Consider the following 14728-nt stretch of genomic DNA (forward strand, 5'->3'; position numbering starts at 1 on the left):
GAGTGCAAAGAATCCTTACTTAGCCTGTGTTTCTTAGGGATGTGGACACATCTCCTGACCCTCACTTCGATGGTTTTTGCAGATCAGGCCAAAGCAGTGCTGGGTTCAGAGAACAAATAAAGGGGTTAGAAGCAATTTCAAGTGAAAGGGAAACTGAGCCAGAAACTTTCATGCTTCTGTTCACACTGAGGCATCAGCACTTAACTGGAAGGCTTATTGGAATTTCAAAGAATTTGGGTTCTGCCCACACCCAGTAAATTAGACAATCTGTGGTGTGGGGCAAGTATCAGCAAGCAGATTGATGACAATCAGGGGGCTGGATGTAGAGGTGAGCATGCTGGTTCCCCATCTTGCAGTGGGACTCAGGTGACTCTTGCCATTGAAATTGGGCTGCAGAGAAATTGCGAGCAAGTGAAACTCCACCTCCAGCACCAGCAGGTCACCTGCCCCAACCTCTCAGCTCAGCAACCAGCTCTCCCTTAACACGCCCAGGTGCCACCAATCAGACTTGAGCTAGCAATAAGGCTGTAATCAGTCTGGAGGAGAAGAGCTGATAGGGCCTCCTGCCATTTTTCAGTTTTGAACTGAATGGCAGCCATGCTCTGGTGGTTTCCAAGGTGGCTGGCAGACAAGAGCCTGCCCCTCCTGGGAGCAGTGTTGGTGCAGAAGAAGAAGAAGAGGGAACTTCATTGCAAGCGATGGAAGGTAAAGGTACTTGGCCTTTCCTGGGAAGAGAGCGAGAGGCCCATTGGTGTGTAGCCCCAACATGGAGTTTTGATTTGGGGTGGGATCCATTTGCTACAGACAGTCTAGTGGAGCTTAAATTAATACAAGTAAAATAATTATTAATAACCAGCTAATTGCAAGGATCTACTTGGCTTTCTGAAATGATTCGGCAAGAAGATAGGAGCTGTGAGAAGCTGTGCAGGAATTGTACAGCTTTGAGCCTTGGGGCATATTTCTAGCCCTGCGTTTGATGCTCATGTGGCCTCCTGAGTACTGCCAGGCCAAGAACCGCCAGGAAGGGAATGTACAAAAGAAAAATTTATAGGCAGAAAAGGAAAACTTAAGAACTATGGGGGACCATTTCGGGAGAACGCGATATGCATACATGAGGGAATGGGAGAGCGTCTTATGACCAGATACACCATTTCCCCCAGGGCACAGGAAAGGTTTCTTATTGGTGCTGATCTCTAAGCTCCAGAGTGAACAGTGATAATTCTGCACTCTATTATGCCAGCAGGGTTCAGGTGATTATAGGGTGCGGGAAATTAAACTTGGGTCAAGTTCTTTGCATACATCATTCCATCCCCAACACCAAGCACTTTATACAGCTTCTTACTGAAAATTCACAACACTGTGAGTTTATCATCAGAACCCCCACTTGAAAGATGGGGGAACTGAAGCCCAGAGAAGTAGAGTCACTTGCCATGGGCCATTCAGTCTATCCAGGGGGACTGATCTATAGGAGCAGGTTTGTCACCAATATGCTGAACTCTGTGCTGAGACCTACCTCGTCTCAGGGACAGCTGCCCTGAGCTGGGCCCACAGCAGCATTAGCATTGGACCAAGCCCTGCACCTGACTTCCTGGAACTGAGGCCCAGGTGTCATGTTTCAGCAGGAATCACACCCCTACTATGACCTCCAGGTAAAGGTGTTGAAGGCCAGAAACATCCAGAACGCAGACCCGGGTGAGTGATCCTGAGTTCCACTCTTCCTCCCTAGTTTAGCCTGTGACCACCCACACCCCTGCAGTCCTAGAGAAAGAGTGTATTGGGATGGCATAGGAGGGTGATACAGGCGACTAGCCCCAGAGCAAGCAGGCAGAGCAGACCAGGGACTCATGCCTAAGAGCTCCTGGAGGTGCAGCTGTGAAGTGGCAGGTGCCAGCTCTCTCTCAGCATCTACCTCGGGAGAGGAAGCTTCACCCCAACTTCTAAGAACCCTCAAAGGCTGCTTTGCATGTGATCACCCCAGGGAAAGACTCCCACTCAGCAGAGTCCCTGCAGTGCCATGGCTGGAGTCATGAGGCACCTACACAGGGCAGCCCCTACCTCCCACCACCCCTCAGCAGCAGGAGGCCTGGAGACAGGCTGAGGTGTTGCCCCCCCCCCCCACCAGTGACCAAAGCCGATTGCTACGTGCAATTGCGGCTACCCACAGCATCCCCCAGCCCTATGCAGACCCGGACGGTGGACAACTGCAATGACCCCGAGTGGAATGAAACTTTCCACTACCAGCTGCACAGTGCGGTGAAGGTAGAGATCAGACCCCTGGGGCCTCCCCTGGGGATCCTCCCACAGGTCCTGCTGCCCTGCTCAGGGCACCTCTTGCCTGCTCTATCTCCAGAATGTCCTGGACCTCACCCTCTGCGACAGTGATGTCCTGTTAGATGACTCACTCATGCAGAAGCAATTTTCCCTGGATACCCTTAAGCCTGGGCAACCCTTCAGCCACACCTTCCAAATTAAGGACCAGGTGAGTCCCCCAGTCATACTCATTGCTGGTACTCAGGAAGGGGTGCTAAGCTGATTCCCTCATCCTGCTCTACAGCATGGATCCTGTTAGCTTTTTCTCCATTGCCTCTTGCCCATGAGCCCAGCACATGGGTGCAGCTTCATGCCCAGATGGCCACTCCTGCCAACATTGCCATCTAGACCATCAGCTCACATTCTTTTTTTCTGGGATACATCCAGTGATGCTCGGGGTTTACTCCTGGCTTTGCACTTAAGGAATCACTCCAGGGTGGGTTTGGGGGAACATGGGGAATGCCAGGGCTTGACTGTGTGCAAGGCAAATGCCCTAAACTGTACTATCACTCGGACCCCTCCAGCTCATGTTCTTGAACAAATAAGCAGTTTATGCCATTAGCCCTTTTGTGTCCACAAAAAGCCACCATAGTCTCCACAGAGCCCTGGAGCAGGCAGAGGGGAGGGGCACAAGGTTGGTCCCTAAAGGTCTCCAGACTCTACAAACTGATGCTCCCCCACTCTCTTTATAGGACCCGGGGGAGCTGCAGGTGGAATTTATTCTGGAGGAAAGGTGAGAGTAGGGGCAATACTCATAAATATCTCCTCCTGCTGACACTGGGACAGCTTTGGGCACATAGGCCCAGCCCAGCCCATCCACCCCTGCCACATGCCCCTGCACAATCATCAGTTCACACAATGTGCCACAGTCACCCCAGGAGGGAAATGATGTGTCACAAACCCTCCTCCTTTGCAGCCATCTGCCTGCCTCTGAGGTCATCACCAATGGGGTCCTAGTGGTGAGTGAAAAAAGGCATTTGGGGTGGCCATGTGTGAACCCAGCATGTCCACCTGCCTCTGAAGGGGTCAACTCGCCTCAAAGGGAAGGTGATGATGGGGTAGGGCACAAGGATGAGGGCAGGAGCTGCCTGCCTGGCTCACAGTCCCCAGTACTGCCCTGCTGAGAACTCAGGAAGAGTGCCTCAGACCCCCACCGCACCCCCACCTCCCTCTTTCCTGCCCCAGAAGGCCCTTACCTGCAAGGCACAGGCCTGCAGCTTCTCCTCTGCCCCACCTCAGGCGCAGCCCTGCATCCGAGTCCAGGGCACCCTTGAGCAAGACAGCCTGGACTCAGGCCAGCCCTGGGGGTATGGTGAGTCATGTGTCTTGCCTTGTCTCCTGGAGAATTAGGGAAGGGGGAGCAGACATGTAGCTCAGTGGGTAGGAGGAAATACTTTGCATGCTGGAAGCCTGGGCCATACACACAAGCCCACATGTCCCCCAAGCAGCAGTAGAAGCAAACCCAAAGCACAGGACTAGGAGCTGTTTCTGAGGAAAAGAAGAGGAAAATAGGTCCAGACAGAAAGTTTTTAAATGTTCCATTGCTCAGAGCTGACCTAGAGAAACAGGCAACTCTTTGCAACAATAAGATTCATATCTTTTTTTTTTTTTTTTTTTTGGTTTTTGGCCACACCCAGTGATGCTCAAGGGTTACTCCTGGCTATGTGCTCAGAAATCACTCCTGGTTTGGGGGACCATATGGGATGCCGGAGGATCTAACCATGGTCCTAGGTTAGCACATGCAAGGCAAACGCCCTACTGCCTGCACCACTGCTCTGGCTCCGAGATTCATATTTTATCATGCGACGTGTTTCAGCAAAGAGGAGAGGACACAGGGTCCTCCACTGCTGCTGCAATGCCATTAGCTTTATTATGTATCAGCTCAAGGCACTGCACCCTATGCTCAACTGGAGCTCAACATCCACTGAACCCATGATCAGTGACCAGAGCACTTCACTGGCCTGTGACCACTTGTGAGACAGGGCATGGGTGGGGAGAATGAAATAACCCCACTGAGAATTGTCAAGTCTGTGGCCAGGCAGATTCATTAGCTCATGTGGCCAAAGCAAACCCTCAAGAGCCTCCCTAAGGCTTATTCAGGGCAGTGCTGGGGCTGGGTCTTAGGAGCTGGGGGCGCAGGAAAAGAGGAAGAGAGGTCAGGGCCATTAGTGGCCAGCCCACTCCTGGGTGATCCCTCAAGAAGGGATACAGGAGCAGGATCAAAAGCCACACCAGCACCTCCTCCCCATCATCTCCAATGCCCCCAGCATCTGGCCCTAAGGATGTGTCAGGCTCAGCAGCAAGCATTTTACAGGATCTATCTTTAAGCCTTGTGAACTAGGCGCAATCACCCTGATTTCCTGAGATGCAGCCAAAGAGGAAACTCAGGCTGCAGGGATCCTGGGTGGCTGGTGCTGCCCCTGGGAAGTGCTCAGGTCTCTGTCCTGTGGGGTTGGGGATAGGGCAGGTCACCAGTTCTGAGAGTCTGTGTAATGGGAGCCTTGGTGTTGGCCTGGATCTGTGGCCCCCTCTGGGCTTCTGGGGGGTCTTCCCTCCTTTCCAGAAGGCTTTCAAGAGCCCCCCCCATTCTCTCTGCTCCCATAAACCCACTTCTTGGATACCTTCAGATTTGCAGCCAGTTGCATTCTCCCCTCACTGCTAATCACCCTGGAGCAGTGAGTATAGAGCTTGACTAGAAGCCCCTGAGATGGGACCCCCAGTTCCTAAGTGTAACCATGTGCTATGCTTAGAATATGGCTATAGCAAGGGTTTGCTATGTAGACTTATTATCACTTCAGAATGATCAGCCTCTGAGCTCCAGGAAGGGGCCCCCTCCCACCCTCTCCCTTGTCACTAAAGGTTTCCCACCTCCCCCTGGGTGTCCATGATGATCAGGGTGAGCTGATGGAACCCAAAACATCCCTCGTCAAGCCATCACTGTGGCTGTCAATGCCAGAGTGTGAAGGGGTGGCAAGGTGGTATTTCTAAGGGGTGAGGAGGAGAATTGGGATCACACCCCCACCCACTGGTCAATCACCCTCAGGCTCCAGGAACTTCCAAGTGGCCATTCCAGGGGCCTCTGAGAAGCCACAGCTCTTGACCCTGCAGCCTGCAGTGGAGGGGGGTCCCCCTGCCACCTTCTGCTTCCACGTGAACCCAGTTGTCAGCCGCAGGCTGGAGGTGGCTCTGGAGGAGAAGCTCCAGGTCCTGCAGGTGAGGGCACAGCAGCTGGTGGCCACTCTGGGGCTCTATGGCCCCCTATTTGGGGTGTTTCCTTCCCTGAAACTCGGGGTGTTTCCTTTCCCCCAGAGTGACCTGAGTGGGGAGCGGGAGATCCAGACCAGCAAGCTGGATGAGGGGCATCTCCTGCTCGCCTCTGTGCCCCTGGGCCAAGAGCAACAGCAGACCGTGGCCCTGGGAGAGGTAAGAACTATTTCAGGGATCCCCAACCCTACGGCCTCTAAGCAGGCCTGGAGGAGGCCCAAGGGAGGCTCTGTGAGCGGGGCTGGAGTCAGGCCAGCCCAGAATTCAGCCCAGCATGCTCAACTATGCGAGAATACCCAATGGAACATTGGGGCTTAGGGCTCTTGGAGGGAGGTTCTGTTGGATCCACCCAGGGGGGCTCCATCTCTTACAGGGCCAGGAGGTGACCCTGCGTATATCGGCAGAGATGAGGTGAGGAGCTCTGCAGCAGCCAGCTCCTGGGCTGGGCCTGAAGGGGGCTTGAGATGGGACAAAAGAGAGGACAGTGGGAATTGGTTTTGCTTCAGGCATTGGTGGGGAAAGTCTCTCAGGAGCTCCACAAAGGGCAAGTGTGGTCCTGGGAAACCCCTTTTCTTCTAAGGTTCTTCTCCACTTGAGGTTCTTGTCCACTCCTGACCCCCACAGGTCCGGGGAACTGGACCTTCGCCTTGGCTTTGACCTCTGTGACAGGGAGCGGCAGTTTCTGAACAAAAGGAAGCCAGTTGTGTCCAAGGCCCTTCAACGTGTGTTGGGGCTGAGAAAAGCTCCTGACAGTGACCAGGTAGGGGCACACGGCCTGGTCCCCAGCCTCAGCCTCAGCCCTGGAAGGACTGAGAAAAAGAAAACTTGAGGAAGGGATTGGACAAGGCAGGCCGAAGGCAATAGGCATAATCAAAAGAGTTAGGACACCCCTCCCCTTTCAGTGCAGGGCTAAAACGCTCTGCCAGGGATAAGGTTAAAGTTCAAGGTGTCACACATTGTGTTTCAGGGTCAAGGAGCCACTTCCTGCCACATAGAACAGACCCCCACATCTGTGCATGAGAGGTCCACACAGGGACCTTTCCTTATTCCAATTTGCTTCCAAATCAGGTTTCCCTCATGGCTGAGTCACTTTCTTCTTGTTGTCCCAGCACCCCTCCTTTTGGAGGACATCACAGTGAAATAGTGGCTGCAGGGATTTGCAAGTGGCAGGGTGGGGTGGTGGTAGTGATGGGGAGTCAGCTCTGCCTAAGGACTGGGGGAGGATCCCCTGGGAAACTGGGACAAGTTGGCGGGTTCAGAAAAAGCTGAGCATCTGGAAAGTTTCCCACAGTGACAGTTGTCACCATGGCTTTTACTGTCTCCAGGTGCCCGTGGTGGCTGTCCTGGGGTCTGGAGGTGGGGTCCGTGCCATGTCGGCCCTTTATGGCAGCCTGGCAGGCCTGCAGGAGCTTGGCATCTTGGACACGGTCACCTACCTGAGTGGAGTCTCTGGGTCAACCTGGTAAGGGTCTGGAGATAGAGGGAGGCGGGAGGTGCTAGGTTTCTGCCCCCAGGAGGGTTAGGGGGACAGAAAAGGTTGCCAAGGTAGGGAAAACAAGTGCAAGTAGTAGGGAGGCAGGGTCCTTTCTTCTCCCCTGCTCCTGGACAGACAGCTTCCCCTCTCCTCAGGTGCATGTCCACCCTCTTCAAGGACCCAGCCTGGTCCCAGAAGTCCTTGCAGGGGCCCATTGAGCGTGCCCAGACTGGAGTCTGCAGCAGTAAGATGGGAGCCTTCTCTGTAGAGCAGCTGCAATACTACGTTTCAGAATGTCTGAACCACAGACTCTGCCTTATTGACATTTGGGGCCTTTTTATTAAGCATTTCCTGCACCAGGAGGTAAGAAATACTGAGTAAGATGAAAACCTGGTCCCTTTTGGCCCTGCCCTGTCATCGCAAGGTTCTGCCTTGTCAGATTTGCAAACTGTGCGGATGTCAGATTTGCAAACTGTCTCTTAGGCCCTAGTTCTCTCTAGCAGAGGTGAAGTCCTTTGGGGGCCTGGCAGTCTTTCTCTGTCCAGCCTCTGAACCCAGGAAGGAGAAGCTTCCTGCAGTTCTCAGTTGTACCTGCACATTAGAATCACCTGAAAAGCTTTTCAAAAACACCCACGCCAAACCTCCAAAAATACTATTCTTGGTTGGCCAGTAGAACCTTTGCACAGGAGCCTATAAGATAGACAAGTCCTTTATCCTTCTTACCTTTAACTAGTTTCAGAGCTAGTTCCAGGGTCTTTGTGACTAACTCCTGCCACCAGGTGACTGCTGCTAGAATTGCAGGCCTGGCTGCTATGTGAGTGAGAGAACCTGGTGGGTCACCCGATTTCTCATTTCTAAATACTGAATCTATGTGTCCTAGTGGTTTTCAAGACACAACACTCATTTTTTAGTTATTCTTTTTTCTTTGCATAAAAATGCATACATAGAAGATAAGGGACCTCTGCTGATGGTACTCTACCCGACTTTCAATGTTGGATTCTGGCAGTTCGATGCCACCACTCAGGTACAGCCAGCAGTGCTTCAGGTACCTTGTGGTGCTAGGGTTGGAACTCCAGTCCCGTGAGCTATCTGCCCTGAACCTCGATGATTTCTTTTAGAAAAGGCTCACTGGGGCCAGAGAGATAGTACAGTGGTAAGGCATTTGCCTTGCATGTGGAAGGTCGCTGGTTCGAATCCCGGCATCCCATATGGTCCCCCGAGCCTGCCGGGGGCGATTTCTGAGCATAGAACCAGGAACAATCCCTGAGCATTGCCGGGTATGACCCAAAAACCTAGAAAAGGTTCACTAGGGGGCAGAACGATAGTGGGTAGGGTGTTTGCCTTGCTCAAGATCAATTTGGGTAAGATCCCCGGCATCCTGGATGGTCCCCCAAGCCTGTCAGGAGTAATTTCTGAGCAAAGAGCCAGGAATAACCCCTGGAAACTGCCAGGTGTTGCTCAAAAACCAAAAACAAACAAAGAAAGAAAACTCACTGACTTTCCTATTTCCTAAAGACCCCAGAATTACACAAAGCTCAAGGTAGTCTCTGTCCGTTGCAGCTTGATACCTGTCTCATAGAGCATGGGCCTCAACGAGCACACTCTCCCATGCCCAACCCTGCAAAGCCATCCTCAGCCGGTAATGGAAAGGGAGCACCCATGAAGTTAAGTGGGAAGTCCACACAGATTCTTTCCTGCCTAGGAAAGCCCTGCGAAGCTGTCTGACCAACAGGAGGCGATCAACCAGGGCCAGAACCCTTACCCCATCTATGCCAGCATCAACGTTCATAACAACATCAGCGGGGAGGACTTTGCAGGTGCCTGGATGTTGAAGGGCCCAGGAGACAGGTACCTGTGGTGGCAGGTACAGGTGGAGATGATGGCAATTGCAGGTAGCAGCATTTGTGATCACTGATAGATGCAGTTGAACTGTGAGTCACTGATGGCATCTGGGAGCCTTCTGCTCTTGGCCAGACAAGGATTCCAGCTGGAGTGCAAGGGCGGGGGGTGCTGGTGTCCTGGTGGGCAACCCTTGGTGACATTCCCTTTCCTCTGGAACCCAAGAATGGTGTGAATTCACCCCCTATGAGGTTGGCTTCCCCAAGTACGGGGCTTATATCCCCACGCAGCTCTTCGGCTCTGAGTTCTTCATGGGCCGACTGCTGCGACAGCAGTTGGAGCCCCAGATCTACTCCTTGGAGGGTGAGTTCAGGTGGGAGGACTGGGCTCTGGCAGGGGCTGGATTTGGGTTGGTGGAGCAGTGAGGAACTGGCCTTGCCTCTGTCAGGGATATGGAGCAGTGCCTTCGCTGGCAGCCTGCAGGACTTATTACTGAAGCTGAGCGACTTCAACCTGAATAAGCAACAAGGAGAAAATGTGGATGTCATAGGTGAAGGCCACCACCCTGGTCACTAACATGCCTCTGTTTCAAACACAAACCCTGGCACTAAACCCTGGTCACTAACATGCCTCTGTTTCAAACACAAACCCTGGGTGTCAGGACTTGGCTTTCCCATTGGACTCAGTGATGTCTTCACTTTTCACTTAGAGTCCTGGGGGGGGGAGGGAGGTCCAGAGATCAGTAGAGGCAGTGCATGGAGTAGGAACTCAAGGGCAGACCTTATGAAGCACAGTGACATGGTATATGACATGGGGTCACAACTTCATTCTCTGCTTGAATGGAGCTGGGGGCCCCATTAGGTTAGTCCTGCACAAGCCCACTGGGGGACTAGTTGATCTTGGTCCACACCCCTCAGAATAGGCCTCTGAGTGCGGGGGCCCTGCATAGTCAAGTGTGTGAAAGGTTTCTGATATACTCACACTCCACCTTCCTCTGCAGGCGCCATCATCCTTGTCCCATCCCAGACCTTCCTCCTTAGTGTCTGTCTCCTAAGTGGGTGGGAGATCTATGTACCAGGCTTTGAGTCCATGTAACCCACAGGAGGGGGTTGTGAAACATAGAAGGTGCTCAGAAGGCCAGGGTCCCTTGAGCACCAATAGAAACAGACCCCAACAGGGTGAGTGTGGGTGTGACCAAACTTCAAAAACAGTACAGAGGTGAAGGTATTTGCCATGTGTTCATCTAACTCTGGCTTGAGGTACTGCAAAAAAAATCTCTGAGTTCTGCCAAGTGTAACCCCTGAGCACAAAGCCAGGAGTATCCTTGAGTGCCTCCAGGTGTGGCCCAGAAACAAAAGAGGGCTATGGACAGAATGGGGTACTAGGGGAACAGAGGGATTGCAGAACAAAAGGGCATCACTTTATTCCTCATTGCCCCCCCCCCCCCACAGAGAACTACAAGGTACCTGACATAGAATTCCACATACCACAAGGACCCATCTCACAGGCTCTGCAGAACCTGTTCCAGAGCCGACCCATAGCATTCAAGGGCCACAACTTCCTCCGAGGCCTTGGCTTGCACAAAAGCTATGCGGACAGAAGGGAATTTGTGGCCTGGAAAAGTAGGTTCCTGTCTACCTGGGCTATAGCTTTGCCTGAGTCCCTGGCTGAGGGGCATTTGTTGGGTTCTACCCCTGCTGCCTGACTTGGGTGGGAGACTCCCTTGGCCAGAAAGGGGTGATCCCAGCCCAAGGTGCTTTGGGATGCATAGCAAGAAGGGCTTCAGCCAAGACCCAGCATCCCATGCAGAGAACCATCTGGACTCCAACGCCAACAAGCTCACACCCATGTGGAACCATCTGAGTTTGGTGGACGCAGGCTTGGCCATCAACTCCCCCTTCCCGCTGATTCTATGTCCACGTAGGGATGTGGACCTCATCCTGTCCTTCAGCTACTCCCGGTCCAAACCTTTTGAGGTATGGGGACAGTAGAGCACATAGAGGGATGGAAAGATCCCTCAGGGGTCCCAGGGGGCCAGGTTGGATCTTTTGGGGATCACTCCCTGAGGAAGGCCTGGGGTCCAAGTTGCCAGTGAGGTGTCCATGGCTGCTGGTAGCTTACTGGTTCAACTCACCATGCCTCCTTCCAGAGAAGGCAGAGGCCTGAGGTGGTTAAGAAGGTTAAGATAGGTTAAGATGAAAAGAAGGGGCCGGGCGGTGGCGCTGGAGGTAAGGTGCCTGCCTTGCCTGCGCTAGCCTAGGACGGACCGCGGTTCCATCCCCCGGCGTCCCATATGGTCCCCCAAGAAGCCAGGAGCAACTTCTGAGCGCATAGCCAGGAGTAACCCCTGAGCGTCACAGGGTGTGGCCCAAAAACCAAAAAAAAAAAAAAAAAAAAGATGAAAAGGGCCTCAAAGGGGCACTCAGGAGTGTTTCAAGGAAGACCCTCTCTGCACTGTCTACTCCAACCTGGAAGGGGCGCTGTCCCAGTGTTACCAAGGCAACAGCAGAGTCAGCCACAGATTTGGGGGGGCACAGGAAGTGCCTCCGAATGGCTGCCCAAGCTTATGGGTCCAGGCTGGGGTGGAGTGCCCAGGGTCAAGTATTCCCCTCTCTCAGGACTTACAGATGACAGAGAAGTACTGCAAGGACCGAGGCATCCCCTTCCCACGGATCAAGGTTCACCCCAAGGATTTAGAAGAACCTCAAGAATGCTATCTCTTTGCGGACTGTGAGGATCCCTGCTCGCCCATTGTTCTTCATTTCCCCCTAGTCAACCGAACCTTCCGCACACACCTGTCCCCAGGCAAGGACAGCTCCTGTCGGGCCCTTTGTGTCCCGGGGTGGACCTCTGCCTCTCAGAATTAGGGTGTGGGTTGCTTCTGACTAGCCACTCCCCAGGCCATTCCAGGGAGCCCTGGCCTGATGTCCCCCTCCTGCCCATAGGTGTGGAGCGACAGACAGCCAAGGAGAGGGACTTTGCGGAGTTTTCCTTCAATGGGCCTGACTCCTCCTATAGCACCATAAAACTCACCTACAGCCCCCTGGAGTTTAAGCGCTTGGTACAACTGACCCGATACAACGTCCTCAACCAGGCAGAGCAAGTGCGGCAGGCGCTGGAGCTGGCACTGCACAGGCGGCAGGGCTGGGGTGCTGACCTGGACTGCTGGTGGGAAGCTAACCTGTGGGCCTACGAGTGACTCAGGGAGCATGGGCTGCAGCCTTCTTGGGGTTTCCAGGAGGAGGGGGCATTTCATAGAAACAGGTGCTCTTGAAGACATGGGGAAGTGGTCAAAGCACATTGGATGTTGAGTGTGTAGGGCTTACGCCAGAGGCTAGCTGCAAGCTCACCCCAAGTGCAGGTGGAGCTCAGGTCCTGAGGGGTTCACCTCTCTTCTCAACCTGACTGCAGAGGAGTGCAGAGGTGTGGCCAATTCATCCACATACCCTGGCTTAAGCCCTGCATCCTGCTCCAGTTCCTGGAAGCAGCACTAGCATCAAGAATAAAGAGGATCTAATGGCTTGTCTGTCTAGGCCACTAACTCCATTTGTCCTCATCTTCTGGCCACACAACTATCCTCATGGCTAAACCTTTCCTGTCATGGTGATAGTGGTGGGGGCTCTATGATCACCCCTCAGTTTTCTAACTTGGGCCTCATCCTCTTGTCCCTAGCACAGCTACTACCTCACCTGTAGACTCACCATGTCCCCAGAGCTCTGGTGGTATGGGAGGTGCAGTCACTCAGAGGGTTTTGGGTGAATGTGCACTGAGCGGAGCACTCCCACTAGAGTAATTAGTACCAAGGAGAATTACCAATTTCAAGATGGAAGGAGCCAGGTTCAGAACCAACATTGAAAGGCTGTTTCTAAAAAGCTATTTTTTTTTTTTTTTTTTGCTTTCTTTGGGTCACACCCAGTGACACTCAGGGATTACTCCTGGCTATGTGCTCAGAAATCGCTCCTGGCGACCAAATGGGATGCGGGAGGATCGAACCACTGGTCCGTCCAAGTCTAGCGTATGCAAGGCAGATGCCCTGCTGCTTGCACCACCGTTCGACTCCCCCCCTTTTTTTGGTTTTAAAATTTTTTATTGAAACCATTGTGAATTACAAATCCTTTATAGTTGTATTTCAGGCATACAGTGACAATGAATTAGGGCCATTCCCACCACCAGTGTTGACCTCCTTCCACCAATGTTCTCAGTGCATCCCATACTTCCAACCTTAGCCCCCTGGCCTGCCAGTGTAACAGGCCCATTTTAAGTTTAGATTGTTACAATTTAAGTCTCTTGATTCTGTTATCATTGACTTTGGCTTGGGTATTTAGTTCTGACCTTACTTTTTTTCCTTCCATCTTAGACCACTTGGCCCCTGGACCCCATCCTCTTCTCTCTCTTTTTTTTTCTTTTCTCAATGTGTAGAAAAATGCAAAATTTGAGGTGAAACAAGGTAATTCATGTCCCAAGTTTCTATGAAAACGGTGGGAACCCCTATCTAGAAGGTACAAATAAATTTTTTTAAAAAAAGGGAGGATGGCAGGGTTGATTTTTGTTTGTTTTTTTGGTGTATGTTTTTGTTTTGATTTTTGTTTTTTATATAAGTACAGAAAATGTTGGAGAAATTAGAAAGGAAATAATCTTGGCCTAAAAGAAAACAGGATGTTTCTACCCATGAATCATCCTGTCATAAGACCAACTGCAGGCTCTGGGTATACTAAGTGTCCAGCCCTGCATTCTTTCTTCATGGACTACTCAATAGCAATTGTCACAGGCTTCTATTATTAAAGAGCTTGGTTTTTGTACAGATCCTATGTTGCAGCCAGGAAGTCATGAATTTTCTTCAGATTTCATCTCACTGTTAGGTGTTTAGGCAGAGAAACTTGCCCTGAAGACAAGTTGTTGCTGTTTTCTTCTTGTCAGGGTGTCATATGAACCCACCTGGAGCAAGTTGGTGCCAGGGCTGCATTAGGGCCTTCCCAGGTGGAAGTTTGACTTCTGGCACTGGTGCAGAAAACAGTGCTGTTCCAAGCATGGGATCCAAGGTTCGGAGTTGGACAGTTGATGTTATATCAGTTGAGGGCTAAGTCAAATCGCTACGACAAATATTCAGGGTGAAAGGCGCGCCTGTACTATAAAACTTATGAGTTCCTATCCCTATTAGATAAGAACTTCTTTCTATACATAAGATTTCCCCATTTTAATGTGCCTATGCAAAAAGGAACATGATACTACTGATGCATATGGGGATTAAAATAACAAGTTAAACAATCTCTATAACTTGGTTCTAACCTGAACTCAGATACCAAGAGAGGCTTATCTACTAGAATTTCCTACAAGCAGATCAAAAAAAGGGATGGGGACAGCTACCTCTACATACAGAAATATATACTAAGAATTATAACTGTTAAGAAAGTGCATCTAGGGGCCGGCGAGGTGGTGCTAGAGGTAAGGTGTCTACCTTGCAAGTGCTAGCCAAGGAAGGACTGCAGTTTGATCCCCTGGTGCCCCATATGGTCCCCCCAAACCAGGGGCAATTTCTGAGCGCTTAGTCAGGAATAACCCCTGAGCATCAAATGGGTGTGGCCCGAAAAAAACAAAAGAAAAAAAAAGAAAATGCATCTAAAAATATTAAAGAAAAAGAAAATGCATCTAAAGAAATAGATAAAGGAAATATAGATATCTCCTTTTAAGTCTTCTAAAATAGTTGAGGGAGGGGCCGGAGCGGTGGCGCTAGAGGTAAGGCGTCTGTCTTATAAGCCCTAGCCTAAAATGAACCACGGTTCGATTCCCAGCATCCCATATGGTCCCCCCAAAAAAATAGTTGGGAGAGAGATAAAATCTTTT

General features: G+C 51.6%; 2 protein-coding genes across 2 annotated transcripts in view; both read left to right on the forward strand.

Annotated features, from left to right (window-relative positions):
- VPS39 (VPS39 subunit of HOPS complex) overlaps positions 1-14728 on the forward strand; it is a 90148-nt gene that overhangs the window by 50111 nt on the left and 25309 nt on the right. The gene's annotated exons all lie outside the window — the stretch shown is intronic.
- On the forward strand, positions 1357-12725 carry PLA2G4F (phospholipase A2 group IVF). Its single transcript, XM_049781683.1, has 18 exons — positions 1357-1692; positions 2123-2259; positions 2351-2479; positions 3003-3043; positions 3227-3269; positions 3496-3622; positions 5354-5733; positions 5948-5985; positions 6199-6334; positions 6900-7036; positions 7204-7411; positions 8751-8865; positions 9113-9250; positions 9336-9455; positions 10339-10509; positions 10697-10863; positions 11506-11692; positions 11833-12725. Exons 1-18 carry the CDS (start codon positions 1611-1613, stop codon positions 12084-12086), a joined length of 2610 nt encoding a protein of 869 aa, XP_049637640.1. The 5' UTR covers positions 1357-1610; the 3' UTR covers positions 12087-12725.

The sequence above is a fragment of the Suncus etruscus genome, chromosome 10 (assembly GCF_024139225.1).
Source record: "Suncus etruscus isolate mSunEtr1 chromosome 10, mSunEtr1.pri.cur, whole genome shotgun sequence".
NCBI lineage: Eukaryota > Metazoa > Chordata > Mammalia > Eulipotyphla > Soricidae > Suncus > Suncus etruscus.